Raw genomic sequence first — 22,126 nt, 5'->3', positions numbered from 1 at the left:
ACCTAGACTTTATAGAGCCTTCATTTCCTAAGACGTAAGCAAAGAGGCGGAGTCACGCCGGAAATAACAGCGTCGCGACTATAAGTACAAAGATTCAATCGAAACACATTTCACCATAGTCTTGTTGCCCTGTTATCAGGGGCGGCTTTCGAAGAGGGGCTGCGGAGCTGCAGCACCCCCAGACATTTGTGGCTCTTGTCTCGTTTTATTTTGTGAAAAACATTTACTATACAGTCTCTATTTAGCGGCTCGAATTAAAAAAAAAATCGCTCTCAATGACATGCACGCAATCGTTAGTGACGTCACTCCGTCCCATGGTGCTGCCAGAGCGAAACCAGAGACAAGGACTATAAGGTGAAGTCACTTCCTCCCCTGGAGCTGCCAGTCTCGTCTCGGATGTTTTGCGCTTTAGTTTTACCCCTCCTCCCTGCTACCCCTGGCCATGAATCCAGAGTTTCCAGGCGTTGCAAAATTTGCAGCAGCTTGTCAGTAGCGCGCAGTTTTAAATACATTTTCTTTAATGTTGTGAGTATAACAAGTGCAACAACGTTTAAGTCTGTACAATATTTACAGTCTATTCAGTTCAGTACCTTAACAATTCAGGAGAAATGTGAAATTAAGTGCCCATCAGTTGAATCTCATAATGGAAAGAGCCGCTAAGCAAAATACAAAGGCTCGCATATTTTTTGATAATTTATCCAGTATCCCTGCTTTCTTCTCTCGATCTGTGTTGGAATAATGTGTTTCAAAAACAATTCCATCAGCTGGGGCAACAAGATGGATTTAAAATAAGAACAGTAAATGTTGTTCATGAGAAGAAGGAGCCATTGCTAGAATGTTTTCAAACCATAATGGAATCTAAAACATCTAACGTCACAATAAATGAGGCAAGCGCCCTGGTGCGTACTCTTGAATATCCTGAATTCAATTTTTGGCTCAGTTATTTTTTTCATTTATTGATGTATCATGTATATATATATATATATATATATATATATATATTATACAACCAACTACAACATCGCCAGTTAATTATTTCTATTATATCTGCATATAAACAATTAAATTATGGTTTATTTAACAACACTCGCAACTCAGGGGTTATATCAGCGTCGTCGGTGTGCCGGAATTTTGTCCGCAGGATTCTTTTAAATGCCAGTAAATCTACTAACATGAGCCTGTCTCATTTAAACACAACTTACAAGATAAGGCATATGGAACTAATCTTTAAATAAAGTAAGTTGCTTGGTTTATTTTTGTATGCAGCCCCCCTTAATTCAATACCCACGAGCCGCCACTGCCTATTATCCCACCTCCATAAGAAGAAACATTTATATGTTACCTAAACCATTCGCTCGTCCCTTCATAATGCTGGACCAGTCATTTCTGTTTAACAGTTAGCTTCTTGTTATTCTACAGAAAACTTGTACACGAAGATCTGGCGAATAATAATTGTTTGTCCATTTATTAGTAACGAAATTCTGTTGTCCATTTCGTAACGTAATACAGATGTAAGAGGTCAACGAACTGAAAGTACTTGAACTGCCTCACGCCTCCTTTACAAGGTTTCGATGTGGTTGCATATTCAGTGGGTTGAAATTATTGGTAAGGTATTGGTAAGTAAGGCTCTGTGCATCAGTGGTGGATTTTAGGCGACCAGCGGTAGCCAAAATTTCGTAAAAGCCTGATACAATCCGTGACTGATCATCCTGTCCGCTCGTACCGGACCAAAACAGAACTGTCTCAGCCGGGAAGGTGCAGTGAGGAGTTAAGGGGTGGTCTGTAGTGACTCAATTGAGTTAATAGCGCCCAGGCCAGTTATAAAGCATAGGCCTATCACGATATAAAACGACACATCGTTATTTTTCCTTTCTAACTTGAGGATTCTGACACTACTCAGATAAAGTGCCTTCAACCGCCACTGATTAGGAGGGAGAAAATAAAGCGAGGTGAAAAGAAAAGTGACGAAGAAGCAGAAGACGGAAAGAAAGGAAAGGGAAAGGAAAGCAGACTGGATTTTCATCCCCGATGTCGTATGCAATATAAAAAAATATGTGTGAAAGTCTGTAGTTCTGTTTGTATATTGACAGAGTATACACCCTCTGCCGCTTTAACATATAGAAGTAGAACAAATTCGAATTCAGACTACCTCGTTGAAGTTCCTGGAGTCGTGGCCGCATATAAGGAACACGATGTTGTCGCACAGCTGCTTGTATTTGGCTTCCTCGAGGCACACGTTCTGTCCGAACTTCTTGAAATACACCTCCCGCGGGGCGAACTCGAAGCCACCCAGTACAACTAAAGGCAACTGGAAAAAATATACTGTTAAGGAAAATGTACACTTTTGTCTCTAATGCAGTGTTGCTGAAAGCCATAAAATATTAAAGGCAAGCTGAAAAATCCATTACCAAAAAATTATTGCTACAAGAACTGCAATATCTATGAAAAGCAAATACTGGTATATAGGCCTACATAGTGAACCGTAAGTAATGTTATTAATTTCAGAGGGTTATTCCTTGATATACTTACTTACTTACTGGCGTTTAAGGAATCCGCAGGTTCATTGCCGCCCTCACATAAGCCCGCCATTGGTCCCTATCCTGAGCAAGATTAATCCATTCTCTATCATCATATCCCACCTCCCTCAAATCCATTTTAATATTATTCTCCCATCTACATCTCGGCCTCCCCAAAGGTCTTTTTCCCTCCGGCCTCCCAACTAACACTCCATATGCATTTCTGGATTCGCCCATACGTACTACATGCCCTGCCCATCTCAAACGTCTGGATTTAATGTTCCTAATTATGTCAGGTGAAGAATACAATGCATGCAGTTCTACCTTGTGTAACTTTCTCCATTCTTCTGTAACTTCATCCCTCTTAGCCCCAAATATTTTCCTGAGAACCTTATTCTCAAACACCCTTAACCTATGTTCCTCTCTCGAAATGAGAGTCCAAGTTTCACAACCATAAAGAACAACCGGTAATATAACTGTTTTATAAATTCTAACTTTCAGATTTTTTGACAGCAGACTGGATGATAAAAGATTCTCAACCGAATAATAACAGGCATTTCCCGTATTTATTCTGTCTTTAATTTCCTCCCGAGTATCATTTATATTTGTTACTGTTGCTCCAAGATATTTGAACTTCTCCACCTCTTCGAAAGATAAATTTCCAATTTTTATATTTCCATTTCGTACAATATTCTCGTCACGAGACATAATCATATACTTAGTTTTTCGGAATTTACTTCCAAACCTATCTCTTTACTTGCTTCCAGTAAAATCCTCGTGTTTTCCCTATTCGTTTGTGGATTTTCTCCTAGCATATTCAAGTCATCCGCATATACAAGCAGCTGATGTAACCCGTTCAATTCCAATCCCTCTCTGTTATCCTGGACTTTCCTAATGGCATACTCTAAAGCAAAGTTAAAAAGTGAAGCTGAGAGTGCATCTTTGATATATGTCAAACAAAAATCTTTAATACAATTTTGCTCGTTTTTGATACCTTTTCGAGAAATAAATTAATTTATATGAAACATTTCGTAGCGTGTTTTGGAAAGCCATTGATTTAGTTACCAATATGCTCACCACTCAATTTAATAGAGCAGTGTATTTATGATAATAAATTATTGAAAGAATTCTAGTTTTGTCCTTTAAATTTACAAAAATTTGATCCGAACAAACGTAACTTTTTGTTCTGAAAAGGAATTTTAAAAAGTTATCATACATTTCTTCAAATCGAATGCCTGCGTATTTATAGGACAAAACTCAGATTCTTTCATTCGTTTATTATCATAATACACTGTCCTCTTAAATTTACTGAGCATATTGGGGATTGAATAAAAGGCTTTCCCAAAACGCGCTATGAAATGTTTCATTTAAAACAATTTTTATCTCCGAAAGAAAACATAAACAACAAAATTGTATTAAACTTTTTTGTTTGAAATATCTCAAAGAATAATCCCCTGAAATTTATTACATTACTTAGGTTACGTCTTATATATACAAATTACATAAATATATAAATATAGAATATACGAGTTCTATCCGGAAACTTTTCACAAAATTAATACGCATAAAAATAGTCTACAACCCACCTAGGACCCTCTTGGGATCTCAACACAGTTATCCCAACTCATGTTACACTTTACAGAACAGTTTGCAAAGTCCTCTTTCCGGAATCGTCTTCAGCTGCGTCACAGAGCTCTACTTAATCTCGTCCATGAGATGAAGTCTCATTTCCTTCAATTATGATTTCAGCTTTGGGAGAGGTTACAAGATGTTTTCAATACTTCAAATGGCGACCTTCTCATGACCAGACGAGGGCGTTATCATCCGGTTTTTCCACTTGCGTGGGGTGACACCCATCGAAATTCATCGTCAGTTGAACGAGACATGCAGTAATGGTATCATAGATGTGAAAAAATGTTCGTGGGTGAGACAGTTGGAGAAAAACCGAACGTCATGTGAAATGAACCGAAGAGTCTCTGCCACGCACCAGCCGGACCGTTAACAAGATTGCGCGAGTGGAACTGTCACATCCACGATACCATCACGGTAGAGATGGCCGATATTACACAAACCGATATTTTGTCACAGGTATTTTTTGTCACAGATAAACCTGTGACTGATGACGTGAAATATCTGTGACAAAATATCGCTATCGAAATCTGCTCCGTATTCAGTACTCCGTGACTGATATTTTGTCCTCTACGTCGTGAGTTTGCGCATGCGCATGATACAATAACAGCAATCGGGCGGTACGACTTAAATAATAATAATAATAATAATAATAATAATAATAATAATAATAATAATAATAATAATACCATTGGTTACCAGTACTTTATCTTATGTAAAATCCTGTCTGATCAACTGTTTTGTTTTGTAATTATTTTCCAATATTTTTCTGAATACTTACAGCATGTTTCGTTAATTTTTATTCTATGACTAAATATTATAATGTTAATGCACGACTTAAAATAATTTATCCATTATATATACAATAAAAAGGCTCAATTTTTAAAACGATTAGAATAGTCACATAACCTCAATTTCTCCATACCCAACTACATTTAAAAATTATCAAATGATTCACTATCTACAATATAACCTCTTGGTTCATGAGGTTAACTTTCGACATGTTACTGTTTAGTTAGGTAGGCATTTATTTGTTAATGGTAGGCCTACATGTACATAATTTATTTGTTGGATTTTCCCATATTAATCACTGACGTGTGGTGTGTATAGAGAAATCATATTCACATTTCATTGTTCTTTAATATTTCCTGTTAATTTTTATCGGTGTGACAAAATATCGGTGTAATTCATGCATATTGTGCTTACTTATCGATATAAAATATCGGTGTGACAAAATCACCGATAAAAGTCAGAGATATTTAATTGTCATAGTCACAGTTGTCACAGATACTTGAAAATATCGTTTAAGCTCATCTCTACATTACGGCATGTCTCACTCAACTGACGATGAATGTCGTTAGGAGGAACCGTATGGTGCTGCTATCTGTGTCACGGACTCACAATGAGTTCTCGCGTCTTTTTTTTTTTTAAGCTCGGTCACTGTTTCTACTTGCTACTAGCCCTCAGAAAAAAAATTAGGAACTCTTAGAACTTGAACGCACCTTTGACGTCATCGATAAACACATACTGGTCCAAAGAGTTTGTAATACTTACTAGAGACACATATCCGTGAGTGGCAGGCAAGAAAAATGTCACAAATTGAATCGGCTAGCATCCGCCATTAAAGGGAGTGTTTGCGGCGCAAAATTCGAAAACAGTACCACATTGATGTAGCCTGGTGATAGACATCTTTTACCAAGGATGAGTCGTGATGAAATAAACATGAATGGCAGAGGAGCGCTATATTTATTAAAGTATTATAATGATTCATCTTTGGCGATATTCTAAAAAATAAATTAAATCACCCAAATACACTCGGGATAAATATGTGAAATATTGAATAATGGCAATGTCAACATTAATTTTCAGTATTACTAGTATTGTTTTAAGGATTTAATAATGGATATATACTGTAATATTTAAAATGATCTATATTTCAGTCCTTTCATGCAAAGGAAGAAGAAGGTATATGGTGCTTAGAAAATATTTATTGGTGAAATATGAGATAATACAAATTCTGGAAACTGATTAAAAATATAATGAGAATAAATGTTTTCATAAAACAATCTATTCATTGTATAGTTAATGACTACCAAGTTAGAGGTCAATACAGACTTTTTAATGCAATAGTAGCGGCAATAGTAGGCCTAGGAGTAGTGGGAATAGTAGGCATAGTAGTAGTGGTAATAGGCCTAGTAGTAATGGTAATAGTAGGCCTAGTTTTGATGGTATTAGTAGGCATAGTAGTAGTGGTAATACTAGGCTAGTAGTAGTGGTAAAAGTAGGCCTAGTAGTAGTGGTAATAATAGACCTAGTAGTGATGGTAATAGTAGACCTAGTAGTAGTGGTAATAGTAGGCCTAGTAGTAGTGATAGTAGTTGGCCTAGTTTTTGTGGTAATAGTAGGCCCAGTAGTAGTGGTAATAATAGACCTAGTAGTAGTGGTAATAATAGGCCTAGTAGTAGTGGTAATAGTAGGCCTAGTTTTGTTGGTATTAGTAGGCCCAGTAGTAGTAATAATACACCTAGTAGTAATGGTAATAAAGGCCTACTAGTAGTGGTAATAGTAGGCCTAGTTTTGGTGGTATTAGTAGGCCTAGTAGTAGTGGTAATAATACACCTAGTAGTAATGGTAATAATAGGCCTACTAGTAGTGGTAATAGTAGGCCTAGTTTTGGTGGTATAGTAGGGCCTAGTAGTAGTGGTAATAATGTACCTAGTAGTAGTGGTAATAGTAGGCCTAGTAGTAGTGGTCATAGTAGGCCTAGTATTAGTGGTAATAATAGACCTAGTAGTAGTGGTAATAATAGGCTTAGCTAGGCCATCAGCTATATTTTCACTAATTTCTTTGCATTTAATATAACCAAAAACTAGAAGTACGTACTATACAAAACGGAAAGTACATGATTAATTCATTTATTGTGAAACAACACAGTTTTATACAGATATTTTCTGAGGATTTTCTTATGCACTCTGCCATTATAATCCACTGTAATGTGATGGCACCTAACCCTTACATAGTTCTTGAAATCAACCTTATAAACCTGATTTATGTGTTTCTGGAAAAACTTTATCCAAGAAATATTCCGACATTCTGTGAACACATTCAAAGGAGGAACTGCATTTGGAACATTCTTTCAAATATTGAGATATGCATGCTTTCCTGGGCATCCTACAATAGTAGCTATGTTAGAACAAATATTTGCGGCGCAGTATTTCACCATTTTCTTATTATTTCCCTTCAAGTGTACTTATATTTATGCGTACTCCTCAAATAAGCATGAACTGCTCGCACTCCAACGAAGCATCAAATCCCTTTAATGGCGGCCAAACAGCGGTTCAATTTTGTACGCTACACTAGCGCCATTGGTGTCTCTAGTTATATATTACAAACTCTTTGTACTGGTCTTACCATAGCACAGATATTGTAGCATCTCTTTGATTACCTGGAACTTGTTGTTGATGGGTTCAAGAGCTCTGAGGAACTGGCTGTTAGTGTGGGAGAGGAAGGCCACAGGCCCCATGAATATCATGATCTTTATCTTGTGGTTATAAGATGGAACGGCGCTCATGAGCACAAAGGCCGCTGTGGTGCCCTGCGAGTACCCGACGTAGAACATGTTCTCTCTGGACGTGGTCTCCAAAATGAAATCGATCATAGCCCTCAAGTCATAGAGACCAATCTCGTGCCAGCTGCAAACAAGTATAATGCATAGACAGCAGGGGCGAAGCTGAAGGGTAATCTAAGAGCCTTAGATTACCCATTGGATTTTGAAGAAATAAGCGCATTTATATTTTCCCGTTTTCATTGGTATAGGTAAATGAAATCTCTAGTTTTCGGTCTAGTTACGGAAGGATTGACGCCAGCTCCTCGGCGCGAAACAGCATGTAACTACAGTGTGGCTACTCGCTGATGCGCTGATACTGCTTCAAACCAGGCTCATGGCAGCAGCTAGAGAAAGCATATGCGCATGCGCCAAGCGGAGTGCTTGCATACGTCACTAATGCTCGACAGCTCTGTGAAGAGCCTAGACTCAGCAGCACCAATCTCAGAATCTGCTTCTGCTACAAACGTCCCGAAATTCAGCTACAAATACCAAAATGAAGCCACACACATTCAGAGAGTAATAAACAGAATCCACGACCAATGCTATAGTTACAATGTTGGAAGACGGATGTGTTGGAAATGTCATTCATTAATTTAGGGCCAGTTCATTTTTGTTGCATAGGCGACTCCCGATAAAGACACTGTCAGGTGTCGGCGAATTCATGAATCCAAGAATTGATGGTTAAACAATGGGCGCTATTCACATAACAGGAAAAGAAAACTGAAAATACCAAAGCTTTCGTTGCCATAAATAAAGGTCGCTGTGTCCGGAATTCAGTCCTACCTTAAATTTTCTGTTATGTTTTCGTAATTTTTTGCGGAAGCGAGAAACTTCTTATGGCTATTAGAGTGTGAGAAAATAAAATTTGATAGAAGAACGTGTTTACACATAAAATTGAGAGTATTCACAAATAGTCATTCGATCGAATCTCATTCGGCTACATTTTGCCATTGGACTATATAGCTAAAAGCTACATTTACCGAAACCGGCCACGGTTGACAACGCTGCAGTCTGTCAGTGTGTGAGAAATAATAGGGCAATATTCATTTTTCGTCGGTCTGTTTCCGTAAAGTGCAGATATGTTCATTATTATCATGTATCATTCATTATCCACTTACGTTTTTATTCAAATAATCACCTGTGGGTTCGGTATTTCGGTACTACGAATACACTTATAGTATAGAATTCGAATTAGATTAACTACTAAAACGAATGTGAAATTGAAAATATATTTAACGGTTGGTAAAGAATACTACGTGAAAACGAACTTTTTCTGACACTTTTCGACGCAGGAGCATGACTATGGGTTAGCAGCAGCGTCTTTAAATAACGACGCGGTGGTGAAGTGAGAGCGGTATTCCAGTGCATGTTTGTGAGTTTAAAAACATGGATCACAAACGTTTATTCTGACCAAACAAAGCATTTGCCTGCAGGTTTTTTGCTGAAATATTTTTTGAACAATGGCCTAGAAAAAATCTATCAAGAAACAGTGCGGCTCATAAGACTGATTCTCATCTTCCCTGTATCTACTGCGTCGAGTGAACGAAGTATGAGTGCATTGAAGAGAGTTAAGACATTTTTAAGGAACTCCATGTCAGATTCTAGAATCTAGACTGAGCAATTTGAGTAGGCCTACTCTGGCTATTGAGAAGGGTTTGTTAAACAGTCTTTTCAGGGATGACATCTTCAAAGAACGCATCATCGACATCTATGCAGAGCAAAAAACACCCCGACTGGAGTTTATCTACAATATATATATATATATATATATATATATATATATATATATATATATATATATATATATAACTTTAGAATACCCAGTTGCATGAATGTAGCTTCGCCACTGATAGACAGAAGAATGATTATCGTGACTTTCAGCTTTGTACAGGAAATTGATGCGTGTTAATGAATATTTATTACAGCCTATGTATTTCTTGTAGGTTTGTGAGTTCTGATATAATTTCACTCTGCTTATGTAGAAGGATTCAGGAGAGGTGCCATTAAATAGGATTTTAGAGAGACACTCCACTGAAATGACAACTTTTTTCATAATCATTTTTCTTTCAATCAAATTTTAAGAACATATTCACTATGTAAAGGACTAACAAAGTCTATATTTTGAACTCCCAAATTTTTTGGCTTTTGATTTTAATTTTATTCTCTTTTCTTTTATACATATTTTGAAACCCACGTTTTTAGTAGATCTCAGTTTTTAAGCTTCCTTTTTTTGGATATATTCACAAGACATATAGAAACATTTCTATGTGTTCATTTTATGAAATATCTCATGTATTCACTTTCAAAAGTTTTCTTGAAATTCTGAAAATATATATTTTTTTTTATAATTCAAGAAAACACATATTAATAAAGTAAACTAGCAGCATTTCTTACAAAATAAATGCATAGAAACGTGCAGCTTTCTCGTTAATACTTGCAGTAAAAATTTCATCCTGATTGATTAATATTTGGCACAAAAAAGTTGATGTTGAATGAAGAAAAATAAACTTACGGAAAATTGGATTTGAAAATAAAATAAATATTTATTTCACACGTACCTATTAAAATTCTCCTCAACTACATTCTTCTAGTAACTTCAAGGAGCCAACTTTAGAACAAAAAGATGCTAGATTTGTAATCAGAAATTTGTAATAAAAAAAAAAGAATCCTTTGATAAAAAAATAATTTTGACGGCTCTTTTTAAATGCCATGCCCCCTTACAACCTTAATTTAAAAAAATAAACATATTTGTAATCAGAATTGAACTAAATTCATTTGGTGTATGAAAATATACATTCTAAAGAAGTGAAATAACCAATAAAATTCTTTTAAAAATTTTTCATGATTTTCAGTGGAGTCTCTACCTTAAGGGATATTCATTGTCTCCTAAAAGCAAACTTCTTTGTATTCTTCCCATTTCAAAAGGAATCTTCCTCTCACATCTCACATCTTTGGAATATCGTGCTACCGTGGACTGATCCTGGCCATCTGACTATAATTTCTCTTACGCTGATTTTTGCATATGCAATTTTTTGAACATTATAGGAAAAATAGGATTTTCTATTGCGGTTTCTTTCGGCCATATTATCGCCAGGAGATAGCTCGAACATGTATGCAATTTATTGTGCCAAAGACAACAGAAGATTGAGCATGTTATAAAATTACTGAATGAACGTATTGTGGTCATAATGTTGATAGTATAGCTGATATTTTATTAACATATCTAGACAATATAGCTTTTGACACCATGTTCATGTAACCAATTGAAGGGTACAGAAGAAAAGCAATGAATGCCACATTTCTGTTAAGGGTAAGATAATAATCAATTTCTCTATAATACTGCAAAATTTATTGCTGTTCGTGTTAAAATTGAAGGAAAGAATGATTGTATCCGTGGTGATAAGACTCTATTTTACCAATTTTATTGAGAACAATACTAAAGTTTATAGTAATCTTCTGAATTAGTCAATGACATCACCCTTAACAGAATTGTGACATTCATTATTTTTGTTTCAAATCTTCCTGTAACATTAAATCTTAAAGTGAAAAGAATCTCTTGTAGAGGCGTAAGTGTCATATTCTAACCTATCTTCAGTTTGTTCTAAAATTATTCTTACGACTTGTTTCTTTAATCTATACTTTTCGTGAAATTTGTTATCAACAGTAATCTCACTAGACGTTTTGATTTATGTAGAGAAAATCAAAACTCGAGTGGGATTTAATTGACTATTACACGATTAGAAGAAAGTATATAAATATTAGAAGTAACGAAGTACTCCAATACAATAAAATATTAATTGACTTACGAAAATACAACTGTCTTCAAATGTATTATTGTACCATCTCAACCTTACAAATATTACGCTAGATGCATGCTAGATGGCAGTAGTGAGCAATGCCTTCTCGTCGAGAAGTTCTCGATGGCAATGTTACTAGTCAAGAAGGCTTTGTTGATTCAGTTTCATTTTTATTAAAATGCAACATTCCACTTCAATTATCCGAATCCTAGTAATCAACGTCACTTGACAGATGATTTTCAATAAATCTTAATATTAAACAATCTCTGATACGTGACTATCCATAATATCATATAGCAGAAGCTATAACATAACCTAACTAATATACACAAGTGTTAGAAAAGTTTTAATTAAAAACGATGGCATAAAAAATAAAAATGAATAATTTTAAAAGGAATAATTATTGAATGTACAATTTTCAAATTTGAATGTGGTTGGTGGTTCAATTGATGTTATATTGGACGTGTGCGTAATAGAAGTGGAACTCGTTGATTTAGGCCTACATGGTGTATTCAACTTATTCAGAATTTCCGAATGAATAATTTTAAAAGGAATAATTATTGAATGTACAATTTTCAAATTTGAATATGGTTGGTGGTTCAATTGATATTATATTGGACGTGTGCGTAATAGAAGTGGAACTCGTTTATTTAGGCCTACATGGTGTATTCAACTTATTCAGGATTTCCGAATGGTGTTCTTCATTTATTTGTAAATCGGATTTCAGAAGATGCATAGTGATGATCAGTGATTTTTATTAATTCTTGTTCTTGAATGCCAATGCGAGTCATATTTGAAACTGCTGTGTATCGACTGGAGTGGTTTGTAATTATATATATATATATATATATATATATATATATATATATATATATATATATATTACGTCCAGACCAGCGCAGTTTCAAATGTTGGCAAACAAAGAAACAAATGCTAGGGACGCGATAAAATTGTGCGATAAGCAGCCATGATTGGTTGAAAGACGTCCTTTCGTACCGTTTTATTGGTCAAAAGTAGTACGACGTAGTAAGAGTGTAATAGTCACTTAAATCTTCAAAAACATTATTCCAAGTGTTATAACTAGAATCCTACGTTTGGTTATTTTGATTACAAATTAGATGTAGGTAGGGCATATTCTTGGTGCGGAGAACAAGTTGCGAATCAACAGTTCACGCTGCGGTCTCTCCCCGCACGCTCTGGTACTGTTTGTGTACTTATGTGTATAATAAAACAGTGAACAAGAAGAATAGCACTCATGTACAATATATACTACTTGGATTTAATAACAACAGTAACAAAATATTTATTTAAAGGCAGCTTATATGCAGTAAAATATAATTTTTACCACGGTTAGACAAAACTAAAAATTTTAAGAAGCGGGCTCTTTTATTTTCGGGAGCCAACACATTTTGCCCACACATGCAATGAAAAAACCATTCGAACTAAGATGAAGATACATTTACTTAAATATATTAAACAATATTAAATGTCTATGCAATGCAAATACACGCTCTCAGAGACGTTCTGTGCTCTTCACTCAAGCTATGTAGTGACAATATTGTGACAGCCGCATGAGATACGATCTCACGACCAGTAGAAGGAAGGGCTAAGTCGGCCGGCGCGGAGGTTGCGCGCGCATCTGCTTCCTGTGGCATGTGCTGTGGCTTAGGGCGTAGAGTGGAGTGGGGAAAGAGCGACCGCGGCAGAGAAGTGGAAATATCCAGATTATTCGAGAGTGGAATCTTTCGCGAACTCTCCAGAAACTATAGTTTGGTTATAAAAGAGAAGACGCAAGTGAACGTCAGTCAGTCAGTCAGTAAGGCAGTGTTGGTAAAGTCAGTGGAGAGCAAGCCAGACAGTCTTGTGTAGCAGTGAAGTCAGCTTCGAGACCAGAGCGCGACTTGAGTTGTGTCCGTAACTGTGGAGCCTGAAGCCCGGAGTTCGAGTGCAGTGGACCGCAGTTGGGGGACCTGAGTTCGAAGTGCAGCGGATCGTCTCCGAAGGTCTGGGGTTCGAGATTCTGTGAACGCGAGTGACTGAGCTAGAAGAACTAGCCAAGACAAACGAGCTGTGAACTGAGAACTGACAGTTCTGTGTTGTAAATAGTGCTTTGTAAATATTAGTTAAGATTAACAGTTTATTATTGTTGTTCATAATAGTCCAAGTAAATTGTCATTGTCGTTTGTGGAGTGCAATAACGAACGCTGTGTTGCTGTGCGGAGAGCAAATCCCATTGTTGACGGGAGTGAACTTAAATTGTAGAGAGTGATAATTATTGTTGAGATAATAAAATTTACATTGTTGTTCAGTATAAAATTTACAATATATTGAGATTACTGTTACTTCCTACTTTCTGATAAAATACACGTTCTTTATGTTCTTTCCTAATGAAGTTCTGGCTACCAAATCCTTCTATTAGAATACTGATCTCCAAGCGCCCAACTTTGTATTGTTTTCGCATGTTCACACCAGTGTTGCCAACTCGATTCTTAAAAATCCGCTAAGATACAGTGCAGAAACCGCTAAATTGCTATACTGTCAATGTAAAAAAAAGATTATTTTACCGCTGTACGTGTTAAAAAAACTGCTAAGTCCCTATATGAGCAATACAAATTTCACAAATTTTACCCGCTAAAGTAACACTGAAAAATGCTAGAGCTAGCGGGAAACCTCAGAATTGGCGACACTGGTTCACACAACAGCAGACCTGAAGTATGTAGTAAGGTCTGGTGCTATCAATCTATACTCCATACATGCCTACATGGGTATGCGAGTCGTTGGACGCAAGACTCTAATAATAAAATTATTACCAAATAAAAGTTCACCATTAGTTCAAGAAGTTCTATGTAAGGATTTTCTGCATCGAATACGTCCGCCATGTTGTTGGCTTCTTATACCTTGTTATTGTTTTAGCCTATTAAATTTACGATGAGTTTAAAGGTACGGTAGTAATAACGATGTTTGGTGAAACAGAAATTTACTAACGTATCTTCAACGAACGTTGGTGAAACCATTCCTTAAAGACTTAATAGGTTTACCTGAAATCCCAGAACTTCACGTCGTCTGGAGAGTAAAGAAACCATTCATTAAAGACTTAATAGGTTTACCTGAAATCCCAGAACTTCACGTCGTCTGGAGAGTAAAGAAGCCATTCATTAAAGACTTAATAGGTTTACCTGAAATCTCAGAACTTCACGTCGTCTGGAGAGTAAAGAAGCCATTCATTAAAGACTTAATAGGTTCACCTGAAATCCCAGAACTTCACGTCGTCTGGAGAATAAAGAAACCATTCATTGAAGACTTAATAGGTTTACCTGAAATCCCAGAACTTCACGTCGTCTGGAGAGTAAAGAAACCATTCATTAAAGACTTAATAGGTTTACCTGAAATCCCAGAACTTCACGTCGTCTGGAGAGTAAGGAAACCATTCATTAAAGACTTAATAGCTTTACCTGAAATCCCAGAACTTCACGTCGTCTGGAGAGTAAAGAAGCCATTCATTAAAGACTTAATAGGTTTACCTGAAATCTCAGAACTTCACGTCGTCTGGAGAGTAAAGAAGCCATTCATTAAAGACTTAATAGGTTCACCTGAAATCCCAGAACTTCACGTCGTCTGGAGAGTAAAGAAACCATTCATTAAAGACTTAATAGGTTTACCTGAAATCCCAGAACTTCACGTCGTCTGGAGAGTAAAGAAACCATTCATTAAAGACTTAATAGGTTTACCTGAAATCCCAGAACTTCACGTCGTCTGGAGAGTAAAGAAACCATTCAGTAAAGACTTAATAGCTTTACCTGAAATCCCAGAGCTTCACGTCGTCTGGAGAGTAAAGACACCATTCATTAAAGACTTAATAGCTTTACCTGAAATCCCAGAACTTCACGTCGTCTGGAGAGTAAAGAAACCATTCATTAAAGACTTAATAGGTTTACCTGAAATCCCAGAACTTCACGTCGTCTGGAGAGTAAAGAAACCATTCATTAAAGACTTAATAGGTTCACCTGAAATCCCAGGACTTCACGTCGCCTGGAGAGTAAAGAAACCATTTATTAAATACTTAATAAGTTTACCTGAAATACCAGAACTTCACGTCGTCTGGAGAGTAGAGAAACCATTCATTAAAGACTTAATAGGTTTACCTGAAATCCCAGAACTTCACGTCGCCTGGAGAGTAAGGAAACCATTCATTAAAGACTTAATAGGTTTACCAGAAATCCCAGAACTTCACGTCGTCTGGAGAGTAAAGAAACCATTCATTAAAGACTTAATAGGTTTACCTGAAATCCCAGAACTTCACGTCGTCTGGAGAGTAAAGAAACCATTCATTAAAGACTTAATAGGTTTACCTGAAATCCCAGAACTTCACGTCGTCTGGAGAGTAAAGAAACCATTCATTAAAGACTTAATAGGTTTACCTGAAATCCCAGAACTTCACGTCGTCTGGAGAGTAAAGAAGCCATTCATTAAAGACTTAATAGGTTCACCTGAAATCTCAGAACTTCACGTCGTCTGGAGAGTAAAGAAGCCATTCATTAAAGACTTAATACGTTCACCTGAAATCCCAGAACTTCACGTCGTCTGGAGAGTAAAGAAACCATTCATTAAAGACTTAATAGGTTTACCTGAAATCCCAGAACTTCACGTCGTCTGGAGAGTAAAGAAACCATTCATTAAAGACTTAATAGGTTTACCTGAAATCCCAGAACTTCACGTCGTCTGGAGAGTAAAGAAACCATTCATTAAAGACTTAATAGCTTTACCTGAAATCCCAGAGCTTCACGTCGTCTGGAGAGTAAAGAAACCATTCATTAAAGACTTAATAGCTTTACCTGAAATCCCAGAACTTCACGTCGTCTGGAGAGTAAAGAAGCCATTCATTAAAGACTTAATAGGTTTACCTGAAATCTCAGAACTTCACGTCGTCTGGAGAGTAAAGAAGCCATTCATTAAAGACTTAATAGGTTCACCTGAAATCCCAGAACTTCACGTCGTCTGGAGAGTAAAGAAGCCATTCATTAAAGACTTAATAGGTTCACCTGAAATCTCAGAACTTCACGTCGTCTGGAGAGTAAAGAAGCCATTCATTAAAGACTTAATACGTTCACCTGAAATCCCAGAACTTCACGTCGTCTGGAGAGTAAAGAAACCATTCATTAAAGACTTAATAGGTTTACCTGAAATCCCAGAACTTCACGTCGTCTGGAGAGTAAAGAAACCATTCATTAAAGACTTAATAGGTTTACCTGAAATCCCAGAACTTCACGTCGTCTGGAGAGTAAAGAAACCATTCATTAAAGACTTAATAGCTTTACCTGAAATCCCAGAGCTTCACGTCGTCTGGAGAGTAAAGAAACCATTCATTAAAGACTTAATAGCTTTACCTGAAATCCCAGAACTTCACGTCGTCTGGAGAGTAAAGAAGCCATTCATTAAAGACTTAATAGGTTTACCTGAAATCTCAGAACTTCACGTCGTCTGGAGAGTAAAGAAGCCATTCATTAAAGACTTAATAGGTTCACCTGAAATCCCAGAACTTCACGTCGTCTGGAGAGTAAAGAAACCATTCATTAAAGACTTAATAGGTTTACCTGAAATCCCAGAACTTCACGTCGTCTGGAGAGTAAAGAAACCATTCATTAAAGACTTAATAGGTTTACCTGAAATCCCAGAACTTCACGTCGTCTGGAGAGTAAAGAAACCATTCAGTAAAGACTTAATAGCTTTACCTGAAATCCCAGAGCTTCACGTCGTCTGGAGAGTAAAGAAACCATTCATTAAAGACTTAATAGCTTTACCTGAAATCCCAGAACTTCACGTCGTCTGGAGAGTAAAGAAACCATTCATTAAAGACTTAATAGGTTTACCTGAAATCCCAGAACTTCACGTCGTCTGGAGAGTAAAGAAACCATTCATTAAAGACTTAATAGGTTCACCTGAAATCCCAGGACTTCACGTCGCCTGGAGAGTAAAGAAACCATTTATTAAATACTTAATAAGTTTACCTGAAATACCAGAACTTCACGTCGTCTGGAGAGTAGAGAAACCATTCATTAAAGACTTAATAGGTTTACCTGAAATCCCAGAACTTCACGTCGCCTGGAGAGTAAGGAAACCATTCATTAAAGACTTAATAGGTTTACCAGAAATCCCAGAACTTCACGTCGTCTGGAGAGTAAAGAAACCATTCATTAAAGACTTAATAGGTTTACCTGAAATCCCAGAACTTCACGTCGTCTGGAGAGTAAAGAAACCATTCATTAAAGACTTAATAGGTTTACCTGAAATCCCAGAACTTCACGTCGTCTGGAGAGTAAAGAAACCATTCATTAAAGACTTAATAGGTTTACCTGAAATCCCAGAACTTCACGTCGTCTGGAGAGTAAAGAAGCCATTCATTAAAGACTTAATAGGTTCACCTGAAATCTCAGAACTTCACGTCGTCTGGAGAGTAAAGAAGCCATTCATTAAAGACTTAATAGGTTCACCTGAAATCCCAGAACTTCACGTCGTCTGGAGAGTAAAGAAACCATTCATTAAAGACTTAATAGGTTTACCTGAAATCCCAGAACTTCACGTCGTCTGGAGAGTAAAGAAACCATTCATTAAAGACTTAATAGGTTTACCTGAAATCCCAGAACTTCACGTCGTCTGGAGAGTAAAGAAGCCATTCATTAAAGACTTAATAGGTTCACCTGAAATCTCAGAACTTCACGTCGTCTGGAGAGTAAAGAAGCCATTCATTAAAGACTTAATAGGTTCACCTGAAATCCCAGAACTTCACGTCGTCTGGAGAGTAAAGAAACCATTCATTAAAGACTTAATAGGTTTACCTGAAATCCCAGAACTTCAAGTCGTCTGGAGAGTAAGTGTCGTGCTTTTGAGAGTAGGAGTTCCCCCTCGCGTTTCCCAGCCACACATCGTATCCTTCGTCTGCGAGGATGAATGCTGTCAAAATGACAAACAATTTGCTCAATTATCCGTCAGTTAGGCATTCATCAGGCATGGAACAATATTGCAAATAGAAAATTAAACCCATCACTTTTTGTTGTAATTTGGTATTATTATTATTATTATTATTATTATTATTATTATTATTATTATTATTATTATTATTATTATTATTATTATTATTATTATTGACAGTATTCTGGCCCAGGGCGTACAGAAATAACGTTAGTCGTTCATAGACTATGTTGGTGTGCCATCATGTTTGCGCGTGTCAGAGGTATACACTATCAGGAAACACTTGCGTCTTGTTTGAGCTGCAGTTGACGTTGTATTCTTGATTCGAAACTTTGCCTAGCAGACTCTTCACAATGCATTACAGTGATAAAGACTAACATTACGATTACTTTCCTACAACCGTAGCTTGGGCTTAATTTGCTCCATTTATCTGATACTCTAATTAAAATGGACTTAGAAAATGACATGTTTACGGACTTATTATTTTTTGATAATTTTATTAACTAATTTGTGCTAAATAGAAGGTATTAGTATTACTATGTTCAACAAAAAATACTTAGGTTTCTCCTTTTACTTTTTATTTAAAAAGTGGAGCAAAGTTACCTTTATGATGGGGAAACTTTGCACCAGTCTTCAAAACAAATACTTAAAGCTGGAATATTTGTTATGGAGCATTGTATAACTTCTGTTAAGATCATATTGTAACTTTAAAATTCAAAACAATAATGTAGTTTTATTCTTACAACAATAACTCTTCACTTTCTACAATTTAATTCTACTACCGTCAACAATGGGATTTGCACTCCACACACGACAATGACAATTTACTTGGATTATTGAGAACAACAATGAACTGTTAGTCTTAATTAATGTTTACAAAGCACTATTTACAAATCAGAACTGTCAGTTCCCAGTTCACAGTTCGTTTGCCTTGGCTAGTTCTTCTAGCTCAGTCACTCGAGTTCACTGTATCTCGAACCCCAGACCTTCAGAGACAATCCGCTGGCCTTCGAACTCAGGTCCCCCAACTGCGGTCCACTGCACCCGTACTCAGGACTTCGGACGCTCATACAACTGCGGACACACTCAAGTCGAACTCTGGTCTCGAAGCTGGCTTCACTGCTACACAAGGCTGGCTGGCTTGCTGCCCACTGACTATAACAACACTGACTAACTAAACTGCTGCTCAAGTTCACTCGCGTGTCGTAATTTATAACCACACCATAGTTGCGAGAAAGTACGATTGCTCGACATTTCCGGAAGATGCCATTCTCGAATTATCTGGATATCTCCCCTCTCTGCCGCGGTTGCTCTCTCTCCTCTCCTCTCTCCGCCACAGCACATGCCCCAGGAAGCAGGTGCGCACGCAACCCGCCCGAACCACGGCCGACCTAGCCCTTCCTCCGCCGGTCGTGAGATCGTATCCCAGCTCTGTCACAATATATACACTATTTATCAAAATGAAAACGAATTTTAACACAGTAAAATTGTAAAATGTTTTTATTTAAGTCACAATATTCATACTTGTTTAGGATTATATCCCACAGTTACATCAGCTGATTTGAAACTTGGACACCGATTAAACATTTTATTTGAATGGAGCAGTGTATGACCCCAAAGAGCAAAGTAATCCCAAGTTACGGAATTTAAATTATTTATTCTTCCGTTTCTCCATGATACGCATCAAGATCATTTCGTCCGATCTCCGTTCCGTCATCATTTCATAGCAATCTCCGATCACCGGCTGGCGACGCACGGACAGCCTGGCTTTGGGTACGTACACGTTGGAGCAATGATAAACGATAAAAGAAACGACCTAGCGACGCTTCGGTATTATCAAAGAATCAAGTGTTCATATCGGAGCGACGAGGATGCGGGAAGCGAACATTTTGACCTATCAATAGAAGATATTCTATACATCCACTTAAGGGGACACTCAACTTAAAATTGGAGAAAAAGTGTCATAGAAATGAAAAATTAAATTTCTACACTAATTTACGTGACAGAACTAAATCAATATGCAGAATTCTTCCCCTATTCATTGAGAAGTCACTGTCAAATGCACAAAACCAAAAAATAAAAAATGATAATTAAAAGTGATATTTCAATTAATGATTGATTAAAAATTGAAATATTTTTTATTTTGAAAAGTATTGGATCAAATGAGCTGAGATTTTGCATGTTACTTTCCATGTGTATATTAAACTTTTTACCCAAATTTGAAAAAGATTGGTCAAATAGGAAAAAAGTTCCAAAATATATTTGAGTGTCCCCTGAATAAAAGAAGAGATATAGGAAATATCAGCTGCTAGGTGCAAGGTTAATATAACTTAAATACGTACAAAATTGAATTCCTGTCTCATCCCAAAGCTAGTATAAATTCACTGTGTTGTGATTGGTTCTTGTGATGTGATCACATAACGTATCACGAATAATACACAACTGATCAATTTGCCAATATCTATGATAATTAATTTAATATGCCGAAATAATAATAATAAATCGATTAATATTCGGATATATTGATAATATTACAAATTAATATTATTTTAATCGGAGATCATATGAACGACAAGAGCGAAGAAAATGGTACTTTTCTTTTTCGTCGCTTTTATCGTGTATCTTCGCTTTCATCGTTACTCCAATACGCACACCTCAATGACAATGCATGCTTCAATTCTCTCTGATATAGCATCGCTGCTTCTTTTATCGTTTATCGTCGCTCCAACGTGCACGTACCCTTAGAGACGACTGAGGCTAACTGTTTGAAATCTGGATAATCAGCGAACCGTGGTGTAGTCAGCTGGTGTGTTTTGGGAATGCGCCTAGCTGGGTCAGAGTAAAAGTTCTCTCAGATGCACGTAGCACTAGGATTAAGCCTATCTATCCAGAATAATGCTCACCGAGGCCGTTGTCGGGGCCCATCTCGACGAACTGCGCCGAAGAGGCCAACACTCCGTGCATCAGCAGGACGGGCTGGCGGTCGCCCACAGTCTGGTTCCTAGCGTGCGGGATGCGGTGCATGGTCAGCTGGTAGCGATCCTCCGTCCACGTCTTGTGAGTCTCCGCCTTGTACCCGTACTTCTCTATAATCTCTGGCTGCAACACATCAGAGTAAACACACTGTTACATCAGAACTGTATTTTGAGTGTCCTGTGTTGTCTCACAGTTTATCTTGAGTTGTGGTGACCCAGTGGCCAGGAAGACTAACACTGTATCGTCTAATGCTCGGTTTAGAAAATAAAAAGAAATCCGACGCCTGAAAGGGCACAAAGTGGTAGAACAAGAACAAATTTAATTTTGATTATTATTATTATTATTATTATTATTATTATTATTATTATTATTATTATTACTATCCTTAGATTCAAAAATATTAGAAAGGATAAATTATTTTACATATCTCGGATACACATTATCTTTTTTTCGACGAAGTAGACATTTCACAGAAAATTTCTAAATACACCAAAACAATGGGAATAATTAACACCATTATGAAACCTTCCCTAGTACAAAGGCATACTAGAATTCGCCTATACAAGACCTTGGCGAGACCTGTACTTCGTTACGGCAGTGAGGCATGGACATTGAGGAAGAAAGACGAAAGCAGA

The 22,126-nt window shown here is 36.9% G+C and overlaps 1 protein-coding gene across 1 annotated transcript in view; it reads right to left on the bottom strand.

Annotated features, from left to right (window-relative positions):
* The window catches only part of LOC138698891 (lipase 3-like), a 28,228-nt gene extending 6,494 nt beyond the window's left edge, over positions 1–21,734 (bottom strand). The window contains exons 1-4 of the mRNA XM_069825083.1: positions 21,419–21,734; positions 18,383–18,497; positions 7,591–7,837; positions 2,150–2,308 (exon numbers count right to left, since the gene is read on the bottom strand). Of these exons, the coding sequence (XP_069681184.1) occupies positions 2,150–2,308; positions 7,591–7,837; positions 18,383–18,497; positions 21,419–21,539 (642 nt within the window). The 5' untranslated portion in view covers positions 21,540–21,734. The remainder of the gene's footprint in view (positions 1–2,149; positions 2,309–7,590; positions 7,838–18,382; positions 18,498–21,418) is intronic.
* Between the last annotated feature and the right edge of the window lie 392 nt (positions 21,735–22,126).

The sequence above is a fragment of the Periplaneta americana genome, chromosome 4, assembly GCF_040183065.1.
Source record: "Periplaneta americana isolate PAMFEO1 chromosome 4, P.americana_PAMFEO1_priV1, whole genome shotgun sequence".
In the NCBI taxonomy this organism is placed as follows: domain Eukaryota; kingdom Metazoa; phylum Arthropoda; class Insecta; order Blattodea; family Blattidae; genus Periplaneta; species Periplaneta americana.
The sequence above is the reverse complement of the archived record's forward strand: the minus strand, read 5'-3'. Positions and strand labels throughout refer to the sequence as shown.